The sequence below is a fragment of the Mercurialis annua genome, linkage group LG2 (assembly GCF_937616625.2).
Source record: "Mercurialis annua linkage group LG2, ddMerAnnu1.2, whole genome shotgun sequence".
Taxonomy (NCBI): domain Eukaryota; kingdom Viridiplantae; phylum Streptophyta; class Magnoliopsida; order Malpighiales; family Euphorbiaceae; genus Mercurialis; species Mercurialis annua.
The window spans coordinates 49547295-49564615 of NC_065571.1; the positions used below are offsets into that span (position 1 = coordinate 49547295).

General features: G+C 34.3%; 4 protein-coding genes across 4 annotated transcripts; all 4 read left to right on the top strand.

The window, feature by feature from the left end:
- Positions 1–1245: 1245 nt before the first annotated feature.
- On the top strand, positions 1246–5407 carry LOC126667570 (monogalactosyldiacylglycerol synthase, chloroplastic). Its single transcript, XM_050360559.2, has 8 exons — positions 1246–2163; positions 2285–2457; positions 2899–3060; positions 3144–3285; positions 3564–3788; positions 4173–4235; positions 4310–4384; positions 4916–5407. The coding sequence occupies exons 1-8, from the start codon at positions 1642–1644 to the stop codon at positions 5150–5152; spliced, it is 1599 nt and encodes a 532-aa protein (XP_050216516.1). The 5' UTR covers positions 1246–1641; the 3' UTR covers positions 5153–5407.
- A 549-nt stretch (positions 5408–5956) lies between these two features.
- LOC126667571 (thiamine-repressible mitochondrial transport protein THI74-like) lies at positions 5957–9992 on the top strand. Its single transcript, XM_050360560.2, has 8 exons — positions 5957–6347; positions 6472–6876; positions 7900–8114; positions 8503–8573; positions 8673–8774; positions 9075–9192; positions 9271–9406; positions 9688–9992. Exons 1-8 carry the CDS (start codon positions 6267–6269, stop codon positions 9748–9750), a joined length of 1191 nt encoding a protein of 396 aa, XP_050216517.1. The 5' UTR covers positions 5957–6266; the 3' UTR covers positions 9751–9992.
- Positions 9993–11508: 1516 nt separating this feature from the next.
- On the top strand, positions 11509–14215 carry LOC126669202 (uncharacterized). The gene is made up of 6 exons (XM_050362608.2): positions 11509–11796; positions 11882–11938; positions 12608–12761; positions 13246–13343; positions 13449–13514; positions 13936–14215. Exons 1-6 carry the CDS (start codon positions 11668–11670, stop codon positions 13972–13974), a joined length of 543 nt encoding a protein of 180 aa, XP_050218565.1. The 5' UTR covers positions 11509–11667; the 3' UTR covers positions 13975–14215.
- Positions 14216–14673: 458 nt separating this feature from the next.
- On the top strand, positions 14674–15224 carry LOC126669203 (probable steroid-binding protein 3). Its single transcript, XM_050362609.2, has one exon. It carries the CDS (start codon positions 14768–14770, stop codon positions 15071–15073), a length of 306 nt encoding a protein of 101 aa, XP_050218566.1. The 5' UTR covers positions 14674–14767; the 3' UTR covers positions 15074–15224.
- The last annotated feature ends 2097 nt before the right edge of the window (positions 15225–17321 follow it).

Sequence of the window (17321 nt, forward strand, 5' to 3'; positions counted from 1 at the left end):
TTTATATTGTTTTTAAGTACATATGTATTATTTTTTATATTATGTTTAAATGTTTTATCAAAAAATACACTTATATTATTTTTAATTACTGATTATAGACTATTTCTTTTAATATTTTTTTAAAAAAATTCACATGGACGTCTCCGAGAGACGTCTTGCACCATGCGAGACGTCTCCCGAAAACGTCCATGCAAATTTTTTTATTTGAGAGGGCAAAAAAGTAAAAAAGAGGGCAGTATCTAATAATCTAGGGGTGGTATTTAGCAACACCCTTTTTTTTTGATAAATACCTATTATAAAGTAAAGGGTTAATTACTTAAAAAAAACCTTCCTCTTGAACTTTTTTTCGTTTATACTCGGATCTTGTAAAAAAGTCATTTGTACCCAATTTTGGGTTTTTAAGTTTCATCTCTACCCAATATAAGAATATAATTGACAGTTTAATGAATTAAAGGATGAAAAATTTTTAAACAATTAAATAAAAGGTTATATCATACGTCTAATCAGTATATTAATATAAATTGAAGGATTATCTTAAACTTTTTTTCAAATGAACTCTTTAAATATAGATGAAGTATTAGCCCCCCCCCCCCCCCCCCCAAAAAAAAAAAAAAATTTAATTTTTGCCTTTTCATCTTTAAATTTTTTTGTTTTTTAAATTTTGTTTGACCTTTTAAATGTTTCTATGCCTCTCCATAAATAAATTATGGCTTCTTCTATGTCCGGATCGTTTTATTTACATGTCTAGTGCGAGTGTGTAAGTATCTTTTTCATAAAAATAGAGGGTTGGAGTAAAATGACTCCCCTTATATTATAGTACAACTTTTTATATAATTGGACGGTGAGGTTTTCAGTTGGCCAACTCCCTCCCGTCCTCCACCATGGAAATGGAGTTGACTTAGAATTCGCATGGACATCACATGTCTATAATTTATAACCTAGTTTTAGAATGCAAAAATCATAACAACCTTATTCTAATTTTTTATTTTTATTTGGAAACATCCCTTTTTCTATTCAATACTCCTAGTAGTATTAAATATAATGGTGTATTTTAGTTGACTACAACCACATTTCAAGAGAAGGATTAAATTTTGAACACTTATTAAGTAAATTTTTTTTTATGTTCAATAAATGGAGTAGTATATAATAATTTAACTGATCATACCATTTCTGTAAGGTTTTTTTTTTTGGGGTCACCAATTGCATGTTATATTTAGCGGATTTTTATGAAACGCGAAAATTGTGAAGTTGTGACAAACAAAAACTCTCAAAAAAGACAAAAACGACACGAGCTGTAGCCCTTTTGGTTTTTCTTTTGGGTCCTTCAATTTTTGGCCGGTTTTTCCAAAGATGAGCTCTTTTTAAAATTTCAATTCGCAGAATATACTCTAAATCCTCTCTCTGTGGCTAAAACCTCCCCTCTAGATTTTCTCTCTAATTTATTTGCTCTCTACCCCTAAAACCTTCTTAGTTTTCATTCAGTCATATTATCAAACACCTTACTGTCATCTCTCTGAGCTCTACTTTTTATCCTTTGTTTGTATTATTCCTTAGTGCCCATTTATATTTTCACATGATCAACCACAATGGATTGATTAGCAAGCTGATTTTAACTTATTTTTCAATTTAATTATTCCCATCATGCATCATCCTTCAACTGTCACCCAAGAATCTGGTCCAACTTTTGATTTTGTTGGCCAATTTGGCCGGTTTGCATTTAACACAGCTTTTCAAAGCGTAAATTCAAATGGGTACTCTTCTTTTAAGTCGAATTACTTGTTTTTTGAGAGTCCAGTAGTTGGGCAAACTAAGCGTAAAGTTGCTAAATTTGCATCATTGAGTTTGGGTACTGGTGGTAGTTTTAGTGTTCGGAATATTTGGACTGAGTTTAATAGTTTTGTTAGGTTTCATTGTGATAGAATTCCAATTGGGTTTGCTTCTGTTCAGGTTGGTCCTGGTGATGTTAATGTAGATAGTAGTAGTAATGGGTTAATAAGTGATGGTGGTGATGGTTTGATTGATGGAGACTTGTCTTTGAATGGTACAGTGGCTAAGAGCCCTAAAAAAATTCTCATTTTGATGAGTGATACTGGTGGTGGTCATAGAGCCTCTGCAGAGGCTATTAGGGCAGCTTTTAATGAAGAATTTGGTGACGACTATCAGGTCGGTTGTCGAATTTCCATAAGAAATATATTTAAATTTCACTAGTTGCACAATTTTTCAGCTGTTTGTTGCATTAGCGAAAGATGTGTATGTGTTTATCTTGTTATACTTGTTAAGGCAGGTGTTTATTACTGATTTATGGTCGGAGCATACACCATGGCCCTTTAATCAACTGCCCAGAAGCTATAATTTCTTGGTGAAACACGGGCCACTGTGGAAAATGACATATTACGGGACTGCACCTCGTTTTATTCATCAATCTAATTTTGCGGCAACTTCTACGTTTATAGCCCGGTGAGACTTTCTTGTCCTCTTTAGTTGCCCATTGTGATGTTTGTTCTTCCTGTGTCAAATGCATTTTGGATTCGTTTTCTCCGAGTTAGCTGCATTCACATTCTGTCTTTACTTTTTCAACTTAGTTCATTAGGACCTAATATTTCCTGTCATTGTAACTTCTCCTCCGCGGAGTGACCAAATTTAATGGGGATTTGGCTTCTTTACAGCCCTCCAATATTTGAAGTACTCAGCAATGACGAAAAGCATTTGATGAAGTTAAATAGTTTTAGCCACAAGGGCTATTTGTGTCATTAGATGAATGCTTCAAGTAAAAGCCTAAACAATAACTTTAAAGACCTCTTAGCTGTGTTATTCACTGTTCTATGTTGAATTGGTGAGGATGGTTTTGGTGGAAGTTGACTATAAATTTCTCACTTGCCTCCTTTTTTATTCTTGCAGTGAGGTTGCCAAAGGATTGATGAAATACCAGCCTGACATTATTATCAGTGTACACCCACTAATGCAACATGTTCCTCTTCGTATCCTAAGAGCTAAGGGCCTTTTGCAGAAAATAGCTTTCACAACAGTAATCACAGATCTAAGCACTTGCCATCCTACATGGTTTGTTTTGTACATGTAATTTGTATATTATATACCTTCCATATTCGTGGTGTGATTTCAATTTTTTATATTTTTATGCATAGGTTTCATAAGCTTGTCACTAGATGCTATTGTCCAACAACAGATGTGGCAAAAAGAGCCTTGAAAGCTGGGCTTCAACCTTCCCAAATCAAGGTTTTTGGCCTTCCTGTGCGCCCTTCCTTTGTCAAGCCTGTCCGGCCAAAGGTTTGTTGTCATTCTAGCTCATCAAAATTGAACTATGGTATATCGAAAATATTTTTTGGCCTGTAGTACATTTTAGTTTTTGGAAGACCATATGGTCCCTGCAACTGCATAAGAAGATTAGTTAGTAAAATCCATAGACTTAAATTAAGCAGAGTCTAGGACAAAATATTCAATTTAATGGCTTAAATAGATAGTAGACTTTGAGCCATGGATCTTAGTATAATATTAATACAAATAATTCTCTACTTGCCATAGCCTGATGTGTTCTATAATTGCAGCATGAACTAAGGAGAGATCTAGGAATGGACGAGGACCTTCCATCTGTGTTACTAATGGGAGGAGGAGAAGGGATGGGTCCTATTGAGGCAACTGCTCGGGCACTTGGGGAGTCATTATATGATGAGAATTTTGGTGAGGCAATTGGCCAGATCCTGGTGATATGCGGTCGCAACAAAAAGCTGGCCAACAAACTGCGTTCTATTAATTGGAAGATACCTGTCCAGGTGATGACTTGATTTCTTAAAATTATCTGCTAGAGTCCTCTATCATGAATTATCTGTTGAATTTCATATATCCTAGCAGCAATTGATAATTATTTGTATCTTTTACTGCTTGTAGTGTCTGTGTCCTTTGCATCATTGTAAAATTCTTGAAGGCCTAATTGTGACCAAATCATCGACTTTGTCAACTATTACTATAATGATCTTGTAATAGAACTGGTTTTTGCCCCATCTGCAGCAAATTTTACTTGTTTCACTTTAATGACATTAAAGACATTTTTATTTCAAATTAATTTTGTTGTCAAGGTGTCCTTTGGTCTACCAATGTTTGGCAAATTACTGCCCTCCAGTCCCATATAGAAGTACTTAAGTGGTTTTATTGTGCAGATTAAAGGGTTTGTCAATAAAATGGAGGAAAGCATGGGTGCCTGTGACTGCATTATAACGAAGGTAAGTTTTCTGAAGTGGTATTTTAGTTCTTCTGATTCATCATCAGCCACTGATTAAAAGTTTTGCTTCTGTAGGCTGGCCCTGGGACGATTGCAGAAGCGATGATACGAGGCCTTCCTATAATCTTGAATGATTACATTGCCGGGCAAGTAAGTTGCTTCTCTTTAATTCATTGAACGACACGTTTTAAGTACTCTACCGTTAGAAACATAGAAATCCAATTCATCCATTTTCGTTTACTAGTCTTACTAAAACTGGACTACACGAAATCAATATTTAGAGAAATCCTAGATACTGCAAAGGTTTCGCCGCCTCACAATTAAGAAGGAAAATAAAAGAACAAGCGCATGACGGCATGAGTGAGGAAGTTAAGCTTGATACGAAAGTATCATAAGCTTGCATCGTAAAATTCATGAAGTGCGTAAAGAGAATTATGTTTAGTTATGCTAATTTTACCTTTTAGAAATTTGTTTGATCTTTCATTTTCTATTGCGTACAATAAAATAATCAGCAATCTATTTTCTGAAAACTGGTGTGCCTTCAATTCCCCTACATATGCATGCATGGAATTTCCATTCTACATTTTAACTATCAAAATTAGAGGGATGGAAATAAAGTGATTGTCCCTGCAATGTTATTCTACAGAATTCTCGATATAACCATGTATTTGGATGATGCAGGAAGTAGGGAATGTACCTTACGTGGTGGAAAACAAATGCGGAAAATATTCAAAGTCACCGAAAGAAATAGCAAAGATAGTTGGTGAGTGGTTCGGTCCAAAAGCAGATGAGCTGAAGACCATGTCTGAAAATGCACTGAAGCTAGCAAGACCAGATGCTGTATTCAAGATTGTTCATGATCTCGATGAGCTGCTTCGCCAAAAACAATATGCAGCACAGTATTCTTGTGCCAGTTAAAACATTTTCATGGCCACCTTTCAATTTTGGTGATGTATAGTGACTAGTGAGTGATTTAATTAGGTGTACTTTTGTTACCACTGTTTGATTATATAGTTAGGGAAAATGGTTTCTTTAGGATGAAGTTATTATGTTTTTGCCCTATTTGTACTCACGCAAGTGAAGAGTCTTATTGTATGGGCAAAATAAGAGTATAGAGGCTAGCATTTCTTCAATTTTCAGACTAATCCAAGTGGCCATGGTATTTTCGTAAAATTATTGCTTTTTTATATAATTATGTTTAATTAGCTTGATTTTTTCTTGAACAGGGTCTATAGTGTTACTTTATAAATAAATCTAATAAAAATAGCTACTTTTTTTTTATAAACATCAATAGTAAATTTTAGTTATACCAAAAGAATTATTTACAAAATAACTTAAATAATCCTTAAAGACTCGCATATATTTTATAGGAAATTATTAAAAATAACCTAAAACTGATTAAATATTTGTAATTTTTTTATATTTCCATATTTTTACGTTATATCTAATAAGTTTTCGCAATATACGAGAAATGTATTGAATATATGTCATTGACGTATTTTTAAAGTATTCTTATGTATTTGTGATGTATTTTTGGATAAAGATGAATCTTTTTAAATTTTAAATATATTTTAAAATTGTGCCTTTTTTTTAGTAGTACATTGTACAACAAGTTTAATGTATGTAGTTAGAAATAATTGCCACATCATTCAGAGGATTTGCGCATGTCTCCAAAGATGACATGGCAGCATCAAAACTGTCCTGAACTCCAGTTTCCACCACGTCATCATTTTGGTTTTGTCAAAGCTTCACCATTTGTCACGGTCTTTTAGTTTGCTGACACCGAGATTCACCGCAACTGCAAAGATTGCATTTTTGTTTTATTTCAACTTTCAAGTTTCAAGTTTTCAACTTTCAAGTTTCAACAAACCAACAATTACACCATCTCAACCCATAAATTCTAAACTTTTTGATTAAAAATGAACTTTTTATAGCAATTTCATCCACACCCACTTCAAATTTGGGGTTTCATTCTTCAATCCTTTGAAAAAATTCAGATTCTCTTTAAATTTTTCTTGAGAATTTACAAGAAATGGGTTGGAGATATCAAGCTGGATTAGGATTAATTGGTACAGTTGTGTTTATATGGGTTGCTTCTGCAGAAGTCACTCAGGTATTACTAATCACCCTTTAATTTAAATTTTTTTGCCTTTTCAATCTTTAATTAGAATATTTCTCTATTTGTTATTGATAATTTGCTAATTAGTGTAAGAACTCCAAATTTTTGTTTTGTGCAGAACATATTTGAAAAGTATAAGCAACCATTTGCACTCACATACCTTGGAGTGTCACTTATGGTAGTTTATCTACCTATAGCATTTGTTAAAGATTGCTTCTGTGGCTTAATTCAGAGCTATTTGTTCAAGAAGAAATATACCGAACTTGATATCCCGCTTAGAATCAATGAGAGTCATCAGACCGTAGAAAATGACCTGAAAACCTGTCTATTATTAGCTGACAATGATCATCTAAGTGAAGAAAAGGAAGAATGGCCTGTCACGATCGAGAAGGAGAAGGATGAGGAGGAGGACGACGACGACGAAGAGGAAGCAGCTCCCTTGATCGAACAGAGCTGCAAACTGAGTTCATGGGAAGTTGCCAAGTGTAGTTTTTATCTTGCACCTGTCTGGTTTATAACAGAGGTTAGTTGATTCAATCATCCCCTATTTTTGGCATTTACTATTTTTGTCTAGGAGATTATAGGAGATTTTGTGCATATATGTCTACTAATAGATAAAAGAAAGGGTTAATTGCAAAATAAATTATGAACTTTTGCGTGTTTAGGAATTTTACAACATAAACTATCAATGTTTCGTAATTCCGAACATAAATAAAAAATGACAATGTGGATCAACTTTCCCAATGTTTCTGAGTAAAAAGTACAAATATGGACGCCGCAACAGTTGATGCAGAACAACTGAACAGGCTACATTAATTTTTTTTATCAAAAAATTGATCGGTGTTTTGAATTATAGAAATAGTAGTTGCGAGTTCTTTTTTAAATTGCTGAAATTAAATGTTCATGTTAAAACTGTAAAACACGCTAATGCTCATTGATATGTTTCGCAATTAACCCTAAAAGGAAGGAGCAGAAATAAAGGCATTATCTTGGCTGAACAGATACTTTCAAAGCAAGTTCAAGTTTTGTTTCCTTATCATTTATAGGTTTCGAAGATGGAAGTGGTTTACTTTTGTAATTGATAGTGATTAGAAGTCAAACAAAATTCATAACTCTAATTTCATGCAGAAACTTTTGGTATTATTGATTTTGTAAATCAGTATAGCAGCATGGGATGTCATTTATCTAAATGAGAAACAAATTCCGAAGCTTCGTGGCCGTTGTTAGTATCCTGTTGCATTCGCTGATATTGTAAATGCTGATATTATTTGGTAAAACATATACCTGAACGGCTGAACCTGATGCCACCTATGCACTTACATAGAAGGATATCCCAACTGTTCCTTTTAATTGTTTTCAGCGAAATAGTTATTTTCTCTAAACTTATTTAGCCGCTGCGTGTTTCATTGGAAATGAGCAACCTGTCTGTGTTTTGTGTCTCGCATGTAGCATGGGTCTTCTTTCTTGTTTTTTTTTAATGAGATAGCTGTAATCAAGAAACCTTATCAACATTTTGTATAACTTCTTAAGTTGCTTTGAAATGCAGTATCTATCTAACTCGGCTTTAGCGAATACAAGCGTTGCAAGTACAACTGTCTTAACTTCTACCTCGGCGCTCTTTACTCTCTTTTTTGGAGCTATTCTGGGCCAGGACTCTATAAATGCCGCCAAGTTGGTTGCTGTTTTCATCAGCATGGCTGGTGTTGCTATGACCACGGTTGGGAAAACTTGGGCAACAGATGAAATGCTGAGCAGCTCTGAGTAAGTGGATAATGCTATCAACGTTTTGCTTTAAATTATTGGAATATGGAAGGCTGACGCAGTGCTGCTCTAAAAATATTTTTAACTTGTTTAGTTTTCCTAACAATGTTGGCTGCGCATGTCGACACACTTTTTCTTGTCTGAGAGGGATTTAAGAAAATTCTAATTTATTTGTTAATTTATCTGAATGTTACTACTGTTGTGAGGACATGTTTGGTAACAACAATTTCCTTAAAAATCTTGGTTTCAAGACTCAAGTACTGCAAATAACAGACATGGTCCCTGATCTCAACTTCGGACGACCATATCTGGGCGTGATGTTATTAAAACCGTCCTTTTCATGTTATACCCTTTAAGTTATTAAAACTGTCTTTTTCATGTTTCCAAGGACAACAAGGCATTCCATCACTGGAGACATATTTGGTCTTTTCTCAGCTATATCCTATGGCTTATTTACAGGTTAGATAAGTGATTTATGCATTTGATGGAGTTTATGATCAATTTAGCTTTAGCTGGCTGTTTCTGATTTTTTTTGTTTAAATCATCACTTAAGTGCAGTGCTGCTAAAGAAATGTGCTGGATCAGATGGAGAGAAAGTTGATATGCAAAAATGCTTCGGCTACATTGGTCTCTTCACCTTTCTCGGGCTTTGGTGGCTTTGTAAGTAGCTTACAGTGTTTATAATCATCGACACTCTTTTATTGCAAGATTATAGCTAAGAAGAGAGAATTTTGAACGTAATATGCTATTCTAGTTCCACATGACCGTTATTTAGCGATTAGTTTTGCATCATATTTGAGTTAAGTTTTACTTGCATATGTACTTTAATTTTCGTCTTATAGCTGATTTGCATCATATTCAATTTAATTTTAGTTCTTCACAGTCCTGTTCTAAATTCGTCTTCTAATTTTCATAATTGCCTAAAGAGGCACATTTCACGATTATATCGTCTTTTTGCAGTGTTTCCCCTGCAGGCTATAGGGATTGAACCAAAATTTACGTTTCCACATTCCGCATTTGTTAGTGAAGTTGTGCTATTAAATGGCTTTGTCGGGAGTGTTCTATCCGACTACTTTTGGTAGGTATCACACTTTTCCGATATATATCATGTTATCGCTGTGTTCGGCACTAATTTCTTGCAATAATATTGATTCAGGGCACTTTCTGTGATATGGACTACTCCGCTGGTCGCAACATTGGGTATGTCCTTAACAATTCCTCTAGCAATGGTAGCGGACATGGTTGTACATGGCCGTCATTACTCCGCAATCTACATTGTAGGGTGCATTCAGGTATACTCATCTTTCTTTCCGTACATGCAATGGTTTAGTTTGTAATATGTAACACAAATACGGAAAAACGGGACACTTGGACACGAATATGGGAAAACTGTGTTATTCCATGTTAAAAATGAAGTTTCATGTCCGAAATGCCAAGTTCCGACACATTTTCGAGATAAACATGTCGAAAAACGTTTATTGAATGAAGTCCTCCTGCTACTTATATGTTTGTATTTAATGTTGATTCAATTACTTTAAAGAAAACTGGACTGACCAGATTTTGTTGGATTCAGGTATTTGCAGGTTTTATCATAGGCAACATTTCAGACAAGATCTTAGTGAAGAGAGAGTTATAACAGCAGCAACAGCCATAATATAAAATCTTGTAGATAAGGAATATTGACAGGCGGTTGCATACTTCCAGAACTTTCTCAATTATCCTGTGAATTTGCTTTGCTAATGCAATTCTTGAGTGTGGGATTCTTAAGCAGTTGGCAGTACCACTATTGTATCTTTGGATGCATCATTAATGTGTTCTCCATGAATTTTTATCAGTCAATTTAACAGCTTTATCATTAGTGCATAACAATTATGTTCACTCCAACTCTTTTGGTGATAAATTACTTCCAAAAAAGTGGTAATAAAGAGAGAAATAAAAAGTTACCTTTCAGACTTTCATTAAATATAAAAATATTATAATATGAAGGAGAATTATTTCTTCCAATGAGTTATAACTCCCCAAGCTTTTTTTTCTTCCAATTATAAAAAAGAGTTTTTTATTAAATTATTTTAGTAATGCAATATAGTCAACTATAAAAAATTTCATAAGAACAAAGGATCAATTCACCCCCTCAATTTGGCACAAAATATCAAATGAGTCAATCTGGACGATTTTAGTACAATTTAACCCGCAACTTAGCAAAACCGGATCATTTCAATCCGCAACTTAGCAAAACCGGCTCAAATTCACCCTTCTGACAAAAAAAGAGAGTGGATTACCTAATTAAAAAAATTAATTCTAATAATTTTAATTTAATACTAATTAAACGTAATTAAAATTCTAATTAAATCTATTTATACTAATTAAACACCTAAAACTAATCAACCGGAAACCGCCGCCACCGTTGAAATCGCTCCACTGTCGACACTCCGTCCACCATCGAACAGTGGGTCCACCACCGGCCCGCTGTTCTCAGACCAGAACAGCCCGGCTGTTCTCGTCTGAGAGCAGCAGGTGTGTTCTCGTCTGAGAACAGACCGACTATTCTCGTCTGAGAACAGACAGATCTGTTCTCAGACGAACAGATCTGTCTGTTCTCAGACGAGAACAAAAGAAAGAAAGGGAGGTCGCTTGGTGGTTGCTTAAAGATGATGGGGCTCCGGTGGTTGCTCGAAGATGGTGCGGTGCCGGTGTTGCTTGAAGATGGTGGAATCCGGTGGAAGAAGAAGAAGAAAAAAAAATGGAAGATCCGGTGAAAGGGATGGGGAAGGAGAGAAGAAGAAGAAGGGGAAAAGGAAATTTTGGTACCTAAGTTTTTATTTGAAAAATAAATTAATTTTTGAAGTTTTAAAATAATAAGGTTAAAATTGAAATTTTAATATCATTAAGCATTAAACCAGGAATCATAAATAATATTGAGTACTATTTTAAACTTTTTGTTCTTCATAACCAGAGAGTGCGTTACACTCTCTTAGGGAGGGTGCGATTCGTACGATTTTGCTAAGTTGCGGGTCTGTTTGATCCAAAAACGGTAAAATTGACTTATTTGATATTTCGTGCCAAGTTGAGGGGGTGAATTGATCCTTTGTTCATTTTTATAATGCTAATTTTATTAGAAAACAATTATTAAAATCTCAATATATAATTATAAAAGAATTAATATAATTATAATATATTTAAATTTTAAACACCATATTTATTACTATAATAATAAATTTTAATCATATTTTAATTTTAAAAAAAGGTATAACAAAGCACATAAGTGCTAGAGTGTTGCGCTTGGTAAATATTAGCGGCGAAGGTCAGATGCTGTCATACCCTCGGTCCTTTTTTCTTAAACATTTTAGCAACGAAATAAATATGACGGTCAACTGGATTAAATGGGATAAACTTTTTTTAACCAAACCGGATCCAAAACAAAAAAGGAACCCCTCTCAAACCCGACGTCTTTTAATCTCTCTTCGTAAGCTCCTAACACAGTAGCAAACAACGAGAGAGACGATCGATTCAAATTATCAATTTTAATTAATTAAATCAGAAACAAAAGACGACGATGGAGAAAGGTAAAGGAGTAATGGGTTCAGGCCGTCGATGGGCTGTTGATTTCACTGATAATTCAACTCTTCCCGCTTCTCGTGACGTTCCGGATCCTCCTGGCTTCTCTCGTGCCTCTCCTGATCAGGTACAGATTATTCCGCTTGTTAATTGATTTTCAATTGTGCTTTTTTGGGGTTAATTTTGTATGTTTTGATGTGGGTTTGTCGCAGGATGATTCGACAGTGACAAAGCAGAAAAAAGATGCTGAAGCTACTTGGAAATCTCAGGTTTTTGTTTCTTAACAGAAGCTAGAATTTTAGTTAAAAATATTAGGTTTGAACAATTCTTTTAATAATGGGTATTTGAAGATTTGTGTGTATTGGTGGCTGCCCTTATATTTTGTTGTGATGCCGATTTAGTCAACAAATTGTGAAAAGCATTACCAATTTCTGCATATTCGTACGATATTATATGATTGCATAACGTAGTACTGGTCATAAATTTTGACAGTGATTTACCAGCTAAATTCATCTTTTCCGGTTTGACAAAGTTCTTCGGCATTTCTTTCTTGTTGGCAAACTGACCGATTGTGTTCAATTTGGTTTATTTTTCAAATGTTTTCTATAGTTAATCATTCCATTCTGGTAAATAATGGCGTAAAGCACCTACTATAAGTGAGCTATGGTTAGAATAAAATGGGGAATGAGCAATAAGGAAAGATGTAGTATCATTCATCATTGTAAATTGGGTGTTAAGATATGACATACTAGATCTTTAAGCAGATGACAAAGGATTTTATCAATTTGGCTGCTCATAGAAGAGAACTGCAGGAGAAATTTGCTGGTTTCCCTTCATGATTTTAGTTTTATTTTTAGGTCTGATGTTTATTTGAAGCTCTCAAAATGATTGATATATTATCGTATGCTATATTAGAAACTAACACCATTATTGTGCAGAAAGCTTGGGAAGTGGCACAAGCCCCTTTCAAGAATTTGATGATGATGGGATTCATGATGTGGATGGCTGGAAACACAGTGCACCTGTTCAGCATTGGTATTACATTTTCAGCTCTTTGGCAGCCCATCAGTGCTCTTCAAGGGGTTGGGAAAGGTAAGCTGACTATACAATAATATCTGTGACTGCTTTGGTATGAAAAAGTAGGCTGAAATTTGAGAGGTTAATCATCAAAGTCTATCATTAACTGGATTTACTTGTTGATGGAGCTTTTGCTGGTTCTTTTAAAGGGCTGAGTTACCTAATTGTACATTCATTATCTTCATCTCCAGTACAGAGCATATAAATCCTACTCTCGGAAGCAATCACAGAATTCATTTATCTATACTTGCCTTTTATCTCTTGAATTTAGTATACTTCGATTTTTATTCTGTTTTTCTGGAAATTGTTGGCCCTTTCCTTTTTGTTTGTCATTACCAGCTATGTCATTTACTTTTCTGGTCATGTTCACTGTCAGTGAGACTGAGACTATCTTGCTTGTAAATTGTTAGAGATTTTGTTACATATTCCGATGATAGTTATCATTTTACTCTCCAGGACTCATAAATTTGCTTACTCATTATCTTTTTTCTCATTGTAGTTTTTGAACCATACAAAGATAGCAAAGTAGATCTTAACGGGCCTAAGTTGCTCTTTATTGCCCTTAATTTGGGAGGTCTTCTACTCGGATTTTGGAAGGTAAGATGCACTCAGCTTTCCTGACGAAGTTCTCTCTTAAAAAAGAAAGGGAAAAAAAAACAGAAAAGGAGTGTTTTGTCTCATTTTGTTTTCTGATTTTGGCAGCTTAACTCATTGGGGCTTCTTCCAACACATGCATCAGACTGGGTCTCTTCCTTGCCTCCTGCTCAGGTTTGTGTTCTATTCCTAAGATTTTATTCTTGAAGGGTTAAAATTATTTCATCCATGTTTATAGTTATACATTTACTTGCACACTTTATTTTATTATTCATGGCAATCTCCAAACTTTTGTTGGATATGAAGTTTCAAAGATAAGAGGTCTTATGACAAGTTTGGTCTTTCCAAGATGTAATACATCATTTAGGATCTATTTGGTTTAGCTGTTGGAGCTATTAGATGAAATCCAAAACATGATCTTAATAACTTATTAGAAAAGCAGCACTCAATATATTTATCCCCTGCATTTCCTCTGGTTTTGGCTATAAACTTCATAATATGAGGTACTGATTCTGTTAAATTGTTATCTTCATGGCTGACAAACTGCTGTAGAACCTTCTGTAATCTCGAGCTGTTTTCTTTGTATACTTTTCAGGAGGTTGAATTTTCAGGCGGTGGCTTCTTTATGCGTTAAATTCTGTTTGTATTGCGGTCGACAATCAATCGAGGGATATGGGAGGCACAAAGATCCTGACAGATTAGGGCTTATACATCAGTAGCAGGATTTGATTAATATAGTGAATTGGACCATTGAGGAACGCTGTATTTCCTTTTATTTCTTTGCTTTTTTATGTCCTTTTTGTTAAGGTTTTTTTTCAGAAGTGTTAATTATATGGATTAGAGAAGCAAATGATATGATTTTTGTCTGCCTTTTATTCTTCTTCACTGTTGGTGACTATTTTTTAAGAGTAAGCTTGACTATAGAGAAAGGAAGTAATGAATGGCCGAGTTTTGTGAGAATGTCCACCATCAATGGTGATGGTGGTCGTGCACACAAAGCACTACATGTGGAATCAAGTCAATTCTGAAGCCGTTCTTTAATTACTTTAACTTCTACATACATTCACTGCCCTTTCCTTTACATCGTTTAAGAATTAAACAATTGACTAACATATGATTAACAGAAATAAAAGTAAAAAAATATATCGTTTAAGGATTAAATAATTGACGGAAATAAAAATGAAGGAATATATTGTTTCATACAGGATGGACTAAGATAAACAATATGGAAAGTTTTAAAATAATTACTAGCTCTTAACAGTATTATTTTAATGAAATTAATTATATTTTTTATACGAGTAAGTTGAAGAAGCGTATTAATTGTAGATAAAGGAATATAATGTTTCATTCATCATCACTCACTTCTCTAGCTCAACCACTTTCTCATATCTCTGCTCTTACCAAACCAAATCAAACCCTCTTCAATCATGGAATTCACAGCAGAACAACTGATCCAATACAACGGCACAGACCCATCAAAGCCGATCTACTTAGCAATCAGGGGCCGTGTTTTCGATGTCAGCACCGCCAAATCTTTCTACGGTCCCGGCGGCTCCTACGCCATGTTCTCCGGCAAAGATGCAAGCCGAGCTCTCGCTAAAATGAGCAAGAACGACGAAGATATCTCTCCCAACGTCGACGGTCTCACCGAAAAGGAAGTGGGTGTTCTTAACGATTGGGAAAAGAAATTCGAAGCTAAGTATCCCATTGTTGGCCGTGTTATTGCTTCTTAAATTGCTGTATTCTCTGGTTTTATGTGCTGTGTTTGATCTAATAAAATATAATTGTTTTAATATTATATTTGATGAAGTATGAGTCAAGTGAACTGTATGTGTATGTTTTCTGTTATGATTATTGAATAAAATTGGGGTATGTTTATGATAATGTTTATTATGGTGTTCTTGATTATGCTTTGTTGGTATATATTGTATGTGATTATGGTGTGCTGAGCTAATTTTGGAGTTTCGAAAGTGTTTTTAGAAACGGAAATGAAATTCTTAAATGAAATTATCGACAAGTTTACATAGTACTCGATAAGTTTTCGTGTAGGTGATGAATCATAAGAAATGTAAGCATATCTACATTATGATATTTCTGAACTGGTTTTGTGAACTGTGATTAGATACGAACCAGTAATTTTGCAGGGAATTCCATAAGAAAATGCAATTGAATTTAGTTTGAACATTGTAATAAAGAAAACTAAAAGAACATAATGGTGATCGGAGGGATTGTAAATTAGTAAAAATCGTGCAATCAAGAGAGATTACAAGTAGAGAAGATGGGAGAAATTAGAGATGTTTACTGTTATGTAACACAGACACAGCTATCGGAAAATGGGGCACCAGCGAAACTGTGTTATTTTAAGATTTTTTTATGTTAAAAGTGAAGTTTGGTGTCCGAAATGCTAAGTTTCTGTTACGTTCCCGAAACGAGAAACGTTGATCAAGTGAAGTGTGAGGGCTACTTAATTGTTCTTATTTCCGGCCAGTATATATGGAGATAGAGTATCTGGTTATGGTTAGTGTTATGTCTGTATCAATAACAGCTTAGTCATAATCTTATGATGATTGTTTTGCTGCTGCGATTGTCTTTAAGCCAAACTTGTGCTTGTATGAGATGAGAAGATTGGTAATTGGGAATGTTCAAATCAGATTATTGCAAGGCATTGTGCTTGTGTTTTTAGTGTTTGGCTTCCCTATATTAAACATAATTTGTTTTTGCTTCTTATGTTCTACTGTTACCCGGGGCAGGAGGGGTGTCCCAAGTGCCAATATCTCTATTAAAATTGAATTCAGTATTCTGAAGAACACCTATGTAAAATTAGGTGTTAAAGAGAGTGAGATTTGAGACATTTAACAATGGGCTTTCTATACAAACAACCAACTTTTTCCAATATTTTACTTTTATACGGGTCTATGTTTCACATGTCAAAACTACAGCACACTCTACTAATATTATCTTTTATAACCTAACTATAAATACAGCCAAATAACTCATTATTTTGTTTTATTTTCTCTCTCCAAATTTAAAATTCAATTCCTCTCTCTATAAAATGGGGGATTTGCGATTCCGCCTCTATCATTCTGCTGCGCCACCACCGTCGTTTCGCCGTCCACCGTAGTTCCGCCGCGCCATGGCTGCTCACCATGTTATCTTCAGATGAAATTAACCTTTTCTTGAACATCTGTCATTATTAGGGTTTCATTTTAACACTTCATTTGCTTTCAAAATCCCTAACAATGGCGGCACCAACATCGGCATGACATGACCTTACTTGTTGCAAATCCTAGGCGGTGCGAGTCTGAGAAGTTTGGTGGTGACGTTGCTTGTTCTGTATTCCACAAAAATCATCTTTTAATTTCTTCATCTACTGTATATGATTCCTAAATATAATTTCTTGCTATTGTAAATAATATGTTCTGATGGAAAAGATATTGTTTTTGATAAGTTATCTTGTCATTCATGTGTTTATTGTTTCCCTGTACTTATGTTGTGTGGTGAGTTCTATGTGAATTCAAATGTGTTTGTAGGTGTACTCTGAATAAAATTTCCAAGCTTATGATATTCAATTTTGCTGAAATTTTTGTGGTAGTTGATAAATTATTAAAATATCTGAGGGTTTTAAAAGTGAAATGAATTTGATCACAATTCAAGCAGAAACAGTATCATTTGAAACAAAATCTAACTTTGTGATTAAAACAAAATCTAAATTTGTGATTATTGCATGTGAGATGAGCTGTAGTGGATGTGTTGGTTTTAATAATTTAGTTTTTGACAAATTAATAATTGTTTCTTTTTCACTTTTTGTTTGTTTAAAATCATTCATGAGTTCTTATATCATTTTGGCATATTTATTTTATTATACAATGTTAATTTTATGTTAAGATTATGTTTATATCGTGTTGATTTTTTTCGTTGATTTTCGCAATAGCGAAAAAGACCATATCATACATGAAATAAAATAAAAAAAAATGAGGCATT

What these genes read in the sequence shown, in the direction of transcription:
- LOC126667570 (XM_050360559.2), top strand. Translation starts at nt 1,642, where the DNA reads ATGCATCATCCTTCAACTGTCACCCAAGAATCTGGTCCAACTTTTGAT. An exon ending in ACTTCTACGTTTATAGCCCG is followed by an intron (nt 2,458 to 2,898) that starts GTGAGACTTTCT and finishes TTATTCTTGCAG; the next exon opens with TGAGGTTGCCAAAGGATTGA. An exon ending in ATTGGAAGATACCTGTCCAG is followed by an intron (nt 3,789 to 4,172) that starts GTGATGACTTGA and finishes TTTATTGTGCAG; the next exon opens with ATTAAAGGGTTTGTCAATAA.
- LOC126667571 (XM_050360560.2), top strand. Translation starts at nt 6,267, where the DNA reads ATGGGTTGGAGATATCAAGCTGGATTAGGATTAATTGGTACAGTTGTG. An exon ending in GAAATGCTGAGCAGCTCTGA is followed by an intron (nt 8,115 to 8,502) that starts GTAAGTGGATAA and finishes CATGTTTCCAAG; the next exon opens with GACAACAAGGCATTCCATCA. An exon ending in ATCCTATGGCTTATTTACAG is followed by an intron (nt 8,574 to 8,672) that starts GTTAGATAAGTG and finishes ACTTAAGTGCAG; the next exon opens with TGCTGCTAAAGAAATGTGCT.
- LOC126669202 (XM_050362608.2), top strand. Translation starts at nt 11,668, where the DNA reads ATGGAGAAAGGTAAAGGAGTAATGGGTTCAGGCCGTCGATGGGCTGTT. An exon ending in AAGCTACTTGGAAATCTCAG is followed by an intron (nt 11,939 to 12,607) that starts GTTTTTGTTTCT and finishes ATTATTGTGCAG; the next exon opens with AAAGCTTGGGAAGTGGCACA. An exon ending in TTCTACTCGGATTTTGGAAG is followed by an intron (nt 13,344 to 13,448) that starts GTAAGATGCACT and finishes TGATTTTGGCAG; the next exon opens with CTTAACTCATTGGGGCTTCT.
- LOC126669203 (XM_050362609.2), top strand. Translation starts at nt 14,768, where the DNA reads ATGGAATTCACAGCAGAACAACTGATCCAATACAACGGCACAGACCCA.